This window comes from Austrofundulus limnaeus, unplaced genomic scaffold (genome assembly GCF_001266775.1).
Source record: "Austrofundulus limnaeus strain Quisiro unplaced genomic scaffold, Austrofundulus_limnaeus-1.0 Scaffold106, whole genome shotgun sequence".
Taxonomy (NCBI): domain Eukaryota; kingdom Metazoa; phylum Chordata; class Actinopteri; order Cyprinodontiformes; family Rivulidae; genus Austrofundulus; species Austrofundulus limnaeus.
This window is the reverse complement of record NW_013952508.1, coordinates 661,809-672,451: the sequence shown is the minus strand read 5'-3', so window position 1 is coordinate 672,451 and position 10,643 is coordinate 661,809. Positions and strand designations below refer to the sequence as shown.

At 42.4% G+C, this 10,643-nt stretch overlaps 2 protein-coding genes across 2 annotated transcripts in view; one reads left to right on the top strand and one right to left on the bottom strand.

Moving 5' to 3' along the window:
• LOC106521291 (transcription factor AP-1) lies at nt 1-1,846 on the top strand. Its single transcript, XM_014013811.1, has 2 exons — nt 1-270; nt 386-1,846. Exon 2 carries the CDS (start codon nt 420-422, stop codon nt 1,302-1,304), a length of 885 nt encoding a protein of 294 aa, XP_013869265.1. The 5' UTR covers nt 1-270; nt 386-419; the 3' UTR covers nt 1,305-1,846.
• A 790-nt stretch (nt 1,847-2,636) lies between these two features.
• tada1 (transcriptional adaptor 1) overlaps nt 2,637-10,643 on the bottom strand; it is a 16,384-nt gene continuing 8,377 nt past the window's right edge. Inside the window, exons 6-8 of the mRNA XM_014013809.1 lie at nt 5,639-5,790; nt 5,388-5,544; nt 2,637-3,187 (exon numbers count right to left, since the gene is read on the bottom strand). Coding sequence (XP_013869263.1) covers nt 3,035-3,187; nt 5,388-5,544; nt 5,639-5,790 — 462 coding nt within the window. The 3' untranslated portion in view covers nt 2,637-3,034. The remainder of the gene's footprint in view (nt 3,188-5,387; nt 5,545-5,638; nt 5,791-10,643) is intronic.

Sequence of the window (10,643 nt, the reverse complement as noted above, 5' to 3'; positions counted from 1 at the left end):
ACAGCCCGTAGAAATGACATCATTGTTATTTTCAGTGGAGCTGCCGCTTTGAGGTGGATAAAGTTCGTCTCCACGTTGGAAGTGATTGAAACTATCAGGCGTTTTCGGGATCTGGTTGTTCTTTTTGTTGTAAAACAGAGAGAAGAGCTGAGAGGAAGGGCCTGAGGAAGGAAACAGGAGCTCGGCGGAGCCGGAAGTGATTGTCGATGAGCGAAGAGGGGAAAAAAAACGACTCGAAAGAAAAGTTTTCTTGGGACACAAAGTTGTCAAGTGAGTCGAACTTCAACAATAGCCTGCCTCTGCCTCGGGACATTGGACTTATTGTTACAGGATTTCTGTAAAAAGAGTCAAAAGTGACTTTTTTTCCCATCTTTTTTTCTTGTAGAAGACGTAAACTTCCTCAGAGCGACTCGAACTTTATGTCTGGAAAAATGGAAGCGACGTTTTACGACGAAGCCGCCTCCAACTCTCAGCACGACGGTTCGGCTGTGTTCGGCTTCAACCCGAAGAGCCTGAAACAGACCATGACCCTGAACCTGAACGACCCGAAAACCTTCAAACCCCACCTGGGCGCCAAGGCCCTGGACATCCTGACTTCCCCGGACGTGGGTCTGCTGAAGCTGGCCTCCCCGGAGCTGGAGAGGCTCATCATCCAGTCCTGCAACGGGCTCACCACCCCCACCCCGACCCAGTTCCTCTGTCCCAAGAACATCACGGACGAGCAGGAGGGCTTCGCCGACGGCTTCGTGAGGGCCCTGGCCGAGCTGCACTACCAGCAGCTGCCCGCAGACCACCCGGACGCGGCGGCGGGGGGCTGCGAGAGCGGCGGCATCCCGTACAGCTGCACGGTGCGCGCGGAGCCGCCCGAGTACACGAACCTGGCCGCGTTCAACCGGACCTCCGCGCCCGTCCCGGAGAGGCACGCGAGCTACCCGGCCGCCCCGCCGCCCGACCCGCAGCACCCGCGGCTGCAGGCGCTCAAGGAGGAGCCGCAGACGGTGCCCGAGATGGGCGGCGGCGACACCCCGCCGCTCTCCCCCATCGACATGGAGACCCAGGAGCTGATCAAGGCGGAGCGGAAGCGCATGAGGAACCGGGTGGCCGCGTCCAAGTGCCGGAAGAGGAAGCTGGAGAGGATCTCCCGGCTGGAGGAGCGGGTGAAGAACCTGAAGAGCCAGAACACGGAGCTGGTCTCCTCCGCCAACGTCCTCCGGGACGAGCTGGCTCTGCTGAAGCAGAAGGTCATGGACCACGTCAACAGCGGCTGTCAGCTCATCCTGACGCAGCAGCTCCAGGCCTTCTGATCACTGAGGAGGAGGAGGGACCGTGCTTAGGGACCAAAAAGTGGAGCCTTTCAGATCCACTCAGACTGCAGCCCGGTTCTTGATTGGTCAGAGCAAAAGCCATAAAATCTCTTGTCCAGGCGCACAGAACTCAGACTCTTTACTACTTAAGTCTTCCACTTGTTTTTCTTTGTGTGTATGAGTGTGTGTGTGCACATATTATTACAAACTCGCACTTGCATGGCAAAGAATGACCCCCGTCACCTGTCCAGCAGCTGGATCCAGGTGCAGAGGCAGTCTGGACTCTGGTGGATCAGGACTCTGCAGGCACCAGCGAACCTTTGTACAGAACGACACTAAGCTTTAACACCTCCTGGACTTTTTATAGGTGTGTGTTTGTTTGGAGAGTTTACTGACAGCTGCCTTAATTTCATACAACTGTTTGTTTATAAGTGTGTAACTGTTAGAGCTAAAAAAAATAACACTTTGTAATATTTGTACGCTGTATTTTGAGCACTTAACTGTATATAAAACTATAAATAATAAACAAACATAAAAGGTGACTCTTTTTGTGGCTAATAATGAAGCAGTTTGTTTGTTGATGAAGAGGAAGGGCGGTCCGAACTGTCAGGAGCTGCTAATGGGTCGCTAATCTGTGCGAACGCCCATTGGCCAAAGAAAAGCCGGAAGTGAGCTGTGGGAAGCCAAATATGGTAATATATCCTGCATACTCATTACTACTAGAGTGTGATTTGTTTACACACAAAGCGTTCAAAATGGCATTTCCCCCCATGTTTCTGCACATTTAAATATCAAACACTTAAAAACGTACTAATTTAAACACAGAATATATAATATAGATGCTGGAGATCAAAGTGTATGTGATAATAGTTGACAGAAGTAACAACTTTTTGTCAAATAGCCTGAGTAACACACAACATTCAGACGATTTATCTTTAGCGTGGCCTGGTCACAATCTCATACTCAGGTCATTCTGTTCTTACAGGCATTTTAAATAAACACTGAGGAATTGAATCATTTTCATATAATTTTTTTTTAAGGTTTCTGTAGAAATGTATAAACATTATCTTACCTGTTGTAGATAGCTCTTTTAGCCACTTCAGAAAAGGAGTTTATTTTTGTAAGGGTTAATTAACAGTTAAGAATTTTATTTTTTTCCCATAATATAATTATCAGAACTGTTAATCAGTCCACAAAAAATCCACTTCAAAATGTCCAAAAGCTTTTAACTCCAAGAATTTACTGTTGGGCAGCTTTAAAAGAGTTCATGGTTTAGGTTACTGACTTAATCCTTTTGATCAAATTTACTCAGTCATTGATGTGCAACATATCTCCAAGAAAATTAAACTTTATTTACAAAATAATAAATTATTTACACTTTAAGCAACACGTAAAGGTAACTAATGAACCAGTCCAGATCAGCGAAACATCATCAATACAACACAAGCAGAAAGGAAAACTTCCTGTGATTTACCTTGTTGAAATATTTGAGGAAGTGTGTTCGGTCAGATGCAAACTTGGTCCAAACGAACACAAAGTTGTAAATAATTTAGCTTTATGATGATATTTTTACCAGTCAGTATTTCCAGATCTGTAAAAGACACCAGCTGGTTTGCACGGCTCTTCCTTGGAATAAGAAGCTGAACTGGTGAGCCTGAGTGAGACGCACACCCAGAGTTGAACTTGAATAGATCTGATTCAGTTATTAATAGTTTTGTGGTTTACGGTTCTCAGCTGACCAGCACACCCTCTTTAGCTGTCAGCCGCTGTCTGTGGACGTGGTCCTGCTCCAGTTCTTCATGGCTCGGGTGCCAGAGGCGAGACAGGATGCGCTCCATGTTGAGGGAGAACATGGTGTGGGAGGGCATTACGCCTCGATAAACCTAGAATTGATCAGACAAATGTTTTACACAGCATTAGATTCTAAATTCAGATTATAACTGGTTAAAGCCATAAGATATTTTACTATATTTAGTTAGAAACAGCAAAAAACAGAATGTCTTACAGAAAACAGTGAGATGTTGACTCACTAATCATTAAATTAACTCACCAAAAACATGAAAGATTAGTTCAAAAACAGTGCTTAAAGGCACAGTGTGTAGGATTTGTTGTTTTCAGCGACATCTAGTGGTTGAGTGGTTGAATCATCCTCCCTGGTCCTCCCCCCACCCCCACCCCCCGGTGTCTCTCAGTTGTCAAAAACCTTTGATAATTCCAACCGCGATGTCTACCAGCAGCTTCAGGGCTAGTGATGTTTCAAGTGGTAAGATTATGAGCTTTAATAAGTAAAATTATCCCAACAACAATGACAGACAACAAATATTACATTTATAGTATTACAACTAAAACCGTTTTTGACGCTGCCACCGCAGTTTGTCCTTCATGAGCCTTCGTAGACAAGATGGCGGCTGCCTGTGTGGCGACCCGCGACCATGGAGATATAAACAACTTTTTATAAGGTAAAAATAATAAAACAAGGTCTTTGTCTGCAATGATTAGACATGTTTTTTATTATTGTCATTAGTGATTATCTCAATTTCAGCTAAAAGACTTGACAAAATCCTACACACTGTGCCTTTAAAATAAAAAATAAAAAATCCAAACAATTTTTGTTTTCTTAAATTTCAAATTAGTAAACAAAGTTTGTGAACAGTCGGCAACTATCACATGTTTACCTCCAGAAACAGCCGTAGTGGCTGAGAATAGGTCAACAACTGTGACATGTGTGGAGCTTCAACAGTTGTGATGTGTTGGTGCGTACTTACACACAGATTTGTTGAGCAAGCACAGTTTTGAAAACAAAGCTGAGAAATAGACTTGAACACTGGCTGTGTCAGTATCTGTACATCCAGCTGACACCACAGTTATTAAACTCATTAGGGATAATGAAGAGTCTGCACACCAGAGGGAGGGCGAGCAGCTCATGCTTTGATGCAGCCACAACAAATCTGGAGCTGAGCACGCTCCAAACCATGGAGATAAGAGTAAATCTCAGGAGACACCCTCCCACCACAGCTCTCCCCTAACCAGATCCAGCTGCACTGAGAACTCCTTCAAGTTCCTGAGAACCATGGCCTCTCAAACACTGAAGCTTGTCCAGTTTCACTATTTCTGTAGGTTGGTCAGCATAAAGCAGCTCAATCACGTGACTCCAACTGCCACGTGGTTTTTTTTTTTTTGCAGACTCAGCAGTTTTGTTTACATTGTCCTCGTCTACCAAACCTGATCGTTGTAGCAAAACCTGTTTTAACATTTTTCATTTAATGGAAAAACTATTTTTCAAATTTTGCTGATATTTTGTAACAAATAAAATTATTCGGCTGAATTTAAATTAATTGGCTCAATATACTTTGAGTTCATTTTGGGCTCTTGAAGCAGTTAACTGCTGATAAAAAATTAATTAAAAAGTGAACATATCCTGCTTTTAAGTCCTCCTTTTTCACATTTAAATCTTTCAGATGGAGTCTTTATAAAGTGGAACTACAGTGATTTGGTCTGAATTCCTCCTTACTGTAACTCCACAAGCCCCGCCCCTTTTCTGAGGTGTGTCTCAGATGAACTCGTTTTAAGGCTGTCTCTTTGAATCCAGACAAGGTGCTTCACAACACGGCCCCTCCAGCTTCCAGACCGGTCCTTTCTAGCTTTATAGAGGGTTTTATGACTTTATAGCTGCACAGAAACATTTTATTTACAAATGAATTAAAAGATGTCAACAACAGAAGACTTGTCCATCCAGACTTACATGCTGGAGTCAAAGTCTGACCCAGAACCAGAGAATGAAGACCACCAAATTGTAGTTGGTAAGTCCAGAACTTATTTAGAGTTCTGTCGCAAATACTGTGATGTAATAGTTCAGAAAACATAGTAGAAAACTGAATGGATTGAAAAATAAGACGAAAACAAAATACAAAGATATCTTTGTAGCAACAGGCAAGACTAAATTCAACATTTCTACTTCCTAGAGACTCCAAGTCCACAACAAAATGTATTTAATTACTAAAATGTGGATTTTGCAGATATGTCCCCTTTAATAACATGGAGAAAAAAAAATATATTAGGACTAGAGATGGGCACATTTTTTACCTTTAATGCTTCCAGAAGGTCAAACATGTTGATCGGGGGAAGGGGTGCAGGAAGAGTGTCAGAGGAACAAGCCAGCAAATGAACAGCTTTCTGCTCAGCCTCATCAGGCAACACCTGTGGTGGTGGGCAGGCAGGGAGAGAAGCACTTGGAGGGGGACTAGGGGATAAAAACAAAATAAAACCAAAAAGTCAATCTGTATTAGTAAACCCGTCGAACAAGTGACAGAAACATTTATAGGAGTGTTCCCTACCATTCATTGATGCCGTGGTAGGCTGCCAGGCTGTTCTTAAGGTAAGGCTGAGGCGTAATGTCGCTGCCGAAGGCGTAAGGGAAATGGTCGTCTCGTAATCGATACGCCTTCCTCCGAGTGATTACAGCAGTCAGCACATCTTTCAAATGGTGCTAAAACAAGTCAAAACTCTGTTCAGACACTACTGATGATCTTCCACTGGTAACAAACACATAAATAACACAAACCTACAGTCTGAGGACAGAAACTGATTTCATTTTCCAGGAAAATATATTTACATCCTCGTTTTATAACCCCAATATTTAAATTATTATTATTATATGAAACATTAGGGTCAATGAAAACATTTCTCAAAATATGAACTTGGTCTTCCCTGGGGTCTTCTCTGAACTGAACATGCCTGGGAACTTTCCATAGTGAGGAATCCTGACCAGATGAACCACCTGAGCTGGTTCCTCTGGATGTGGATCAGCAGCTCTACTCTGAGGCTCTCCTGAAGAACTGAAGGTGTCAGAGCTCAGCCACCCTGCAGGAAGAAACTAATTCCGACTGCCTGAATCCACAGTCTCGTTCTTCCAGTCACTGTTTGTGAACACAGGTGAGGGCAGGAATGTAGACCAACCAGTGAACAGAGCTTGGTCTTGAAGCACAGTTCCCTCTTCACCACAACAGACCCTCACAACCAGCAATACTGCAGAAGCTGCACCTGATCAAAACTGTAAGACCAGTTGAAAAATAGCAAGAATCCACATTTTGCACAGTTGGGTTGTAAGAAGGTTCCAATTAGAGTTACAATATGCAAAAAGCAGAAATGGGAGTGAGTGAAAAAAACATTTGAGTCAGCATTTTATTGCAAACAAGCATTAAACTGAAACAGCCAGTTCATCAGCTGATCAAAGGTTTAAGACCATATCTAAAAAAATTATTCAAGACTCCCTAAAATCAAAATAAAATAAAAAAAGAGACAGTAATAAGTAATTGAGACATTCTTGTTAATTTTCTTTCAGCATGCTTGATGCTGGTGTTTCCAGGAGGTCAGAGAAAACGTTGCTCCAAGTGGTGAAGACAGCTTCATGGAGAGCACCCACTGTTTGGAACTGGTGGAACTTTGTAAATTTCTCTTGCCATCCAACCCTAAATGTTTAGATTTAGATCAGGACAACACGCAGGATGGTCCAAAAGACTGATGCTATTTGTCAGGTGGACATTGTGAGCTGCAGTGTTGTCCTGTTAAAAAACCCAGACATTACCAAACAGATGATGGTCTTCAGTCATGAGGGATGCCCCCTGCAACATCTCCACAGATCCAGCTGCTGTTTGACGCCTCGGCACAACCTGAAGCTCCATTGTTCCATTGAAGGAAAACGCACCCCAAATCATGATGGCGCCCCCACCACTGTGCCGTGAAGAAAACATCTCAGGTGGATCTCCTCGTCATGCCAGTAATGTTGGAAGCCAACAGGACTGTTGGGTCTACCACTTGACTTTTTCCCCATAACCCTCAGGATCTTTGATGACTGTTTTACTGTGTCTAAACTCAGCAGCAATGACATGCTGTGAGAAGTATTGCTTCTGCAGCTCAACAATTCGACTACGTTCAAAGAGAGAAACATTTTTAGTCTTTGCCATTAGGAGGTCATGACACTAACCTGACAAAAATTACAAACAATCCTCATTTTTGTGGCTGTGGTCTTAAGCTGATGAACAGCCTGTTTCAGCTTAATGGTTGTTTGCAATAAAATGCTGACTCAGATGTTTTCTGTCTCACTTCCATTTCTTTTATTTTTTTATTTTTTTGCATTTCAAGGTGCTACTTAGAACCTTCTTGAGATCCAACAGTGCAAAATGTGAATACTTGCCATTTTTCAACTGGTCTTAAAGTTGTGATCAGGACTGTATATACACTCCTGATCAAAATCTTCAATCGGGGAACATGCAGGATGGTCCATAGAGTGATGTTATTCTCTTGGAAGAACTCCTTTGTCAGGCGGGCATTGTGAACTGCAGCATTGTCCTGTTGAAAAACCCAATCATTACCACACAGACGAGGGCCCTCAGTCATGAGGGATGCCCACTGCAACATCTCCACATAGCCAGCTGCTGTTKGACGCCCCTGCACAACCTGAAGCTCCATTGTTCCATTGAAGGAAAACGCACCCCAAATCATGATGGCGCCCCCTCCACTGTGCCGTGTAGAAAACATCTCAGGTGGGATCTCATTGTCATGCCAGTAATGTTGGAAGCCATCAGGACCATCAAGGTTGAATTTTTTCTCATCGGAGAAGACAACTTTCTTCCACCTTTCAGTGTCCCATGTTTGGTGCACCCTTGCAAAGTCCAAACAGGCAATTTTGTGGCATTGAAGAAGACGTGGCCTTTGAAGACGTTTTTAGTTTCTGAAGCCCTTCTCTCACAGATGCCGTCTGATGGTTATTGGGCTGCAGTCAGCACCAGTAATGGCCTTAATTTGGGTAGAGGATCGTCCCGTGTCTTGACGGACAGCCAATCGGATCCTGTGGCTCAGAGCTGGTGAAATTTTTTTGGGTCTACCACTTGACTTTTTTGTTCCATAACCCTCAGGATCATTTAAAAAATGCAAAATGACTGTCTTACTGTGTCCAACCTCAGCAGCGATGACACGTTGTGAGAGGCCTTGCTTATGCAGCTCAACAATCCTACCACGTTCAAAGTCAGTGAGTTTTTTGCTTTGCCATCAGGCGGTCTTGACAGTGTAAAGACTTGACAGAAAATGACATGGAATCCAGATTTTTGCACAGCTTTTGGCTTTTAAAGACTGTGGTCTTAAACTTTTGATCAGCTGAAAAAAATCATGTTTGAGTGTAAAGGCAGTTTTCAGAAAATTCCCTGCTCAAAAGTTCTTGTCTCTTGCACTGATTTCTTCTTTTAACATTGTGAAGCTCTACTTAGAACCTTCTTAAGATCCAAAAGTGTAAAATTCAAATACTTGCACTTTTTTGACTGGTCTTAAGATTTTGATCAGGAGTGTATCTGTCAGGCTCACGCTCCATTCTCTCTTCTCATGAAAAAAAAAACCTGAGATATTTGAACTCCACCAGATGAGCCACCACCTCACTTCCAACCCGGAGAGAGCAATCTACCTTTTTCTGACAGGAACCATGGACTCAGATTTGGAGGTACTGATCCTCATCCCAGTTGTGTCACACTCTACTGCGAACCACTCTACTGAGAGCTGAAGATCTACTGCGAACCACTCTCAGTAGAGTGGACCACACAACGTAAACTGGACCACATCATTGGTAGACATGGAATCCTGAGGCCACCAAACCAGATCCTAACGACACGTGGCTGCACCGAGAAATTCTGTAGAAATTTCATCTTAATGAATAGAATCAGAGACAACAGGCAGCCCTGACTGAGTCTAACTCTTACCATGAAGAGTCTGTAGAGAACCAGACTCCTGCACTGTTTATAATAAGGACTGAATGACATGTAGCAAAGGACCCCTGAAATCATACTTACAGAACACACCCACAGGTTTCCCTGAGGAACACAGTCAAATACCTTCTTCATGTCAACAAAACACATGTAGACTGGTTGGGCAAACTAAAATGCCCCTTCAAAGACTCTAGCAATGGTAAAAGATGGTTGTGTTTGACAGAACCTGATATGTTCCTCCTGAATTCAGGGTTCGACCATTAATCAGACTCTTTCCTCCAGTTACCCTGAATAGACCTTATCTAAGGGGTTTGATCTTCCTGTAATGTAAACACACCCTCTGGTTCCCCTTTTTCAAGAGGTGAACTACCACCCCAGCTGAGCTAAGTACAAATACTTTGTTACTTAAGTAGAATTTTTGGGTATCTGCACTCTACTTGAGTAATTATTTTTCAGCTTGTTTTCATTCCAGCTTGTTATTGTAAAAAATAAATACTATCCATACAAATTGTGCCTCCTAGATAAGAGTGAATTTAATTGTGGTTGAATAAGAAGTATAAATATATAAAAATCTGATACCGTATTAGTTTGTACACAAAGAAATCATGTCACTCTCCAGCAGGACATAATCATTAAAACTAAAGGACTGTACTTGAGAAGTATTTGTATTTCATGAATTATATTACTGCATTTGGCCGCAGCCCTCAGATAGATTTTCATTTTGGGGAAAAGGTTTGTGCAGCCTTGATATATGTATATAAACTGAAACAGCTAGAGTAGTGCATCCTGAATTTAACATCAATGAACTATTTTAATATGACAATCATTTCTGCATTTTTTTTGGGCAAGTCACCTCCGAATAAATGTAATTACATAAAATCTAACTGCTCATTTTAATTCAATACTTTTAATATTTAAGAACAAAAAAAATCAGATACTTTAAGACTTTTACTTAAGTAATATTTCTAAAGGAGACTTTAACTTTTACCAAAGTAATTTTTGTAAGATACTTGTACTTTTATTCAAGTATCACTTTGTGGTACTTTTTACAACACTGTACCCCAGTCTGCCAATCCAGCAGCACAGCAATGTTGCAAAGGTACAAGACAGTCTAGCAACATCTAGAGTCCTGATGAACTCAGGGTGGATCTCATCAACCCCCCATGACAGAGCTGCCATTGAGCTTTTTAACTACCGTATTTTTCGGACTATAAGCCGCGACTTTTTTCCTGAACTTTGAACCATGCGGCTTATAGTCCGGTGCGGCTTATACGTGGATTTTTTTCTTCAGCCACCAGGGGGCTCTTATGCTCCATTTGCTTCAACCACTCGCTTCAAAAAAAGGATCTGAAGGAGATTTCTTTAGTTTTGTTTGTAACAAAGTACTTGTGTGGTAGACTCCAAATTTTTTTCCAGCTAACATTACTAACAAATTGACTCCAGTAAGAAATGATGTGAGGATTTGTGGCAATCTCATTCTGAAAAAGTAAATGTATCGCTTTGTTGTTGTTACACGAAGAGGAAAAACACAACTTTCAGCAGGGGGTGTCACTAAGTTTTGGTAGAGAAACCAAACTTTGGTTAGAAG

Excerpts from the sequence above, each read along its gene's own strand:
- LOC106521291 (XM_014013811.1), top strand. The coding sequence starts at position 420 with ATGTCTGGAAAAATGGAAGCGACGTTTTACGACGAAGCCGCCTCCAAC.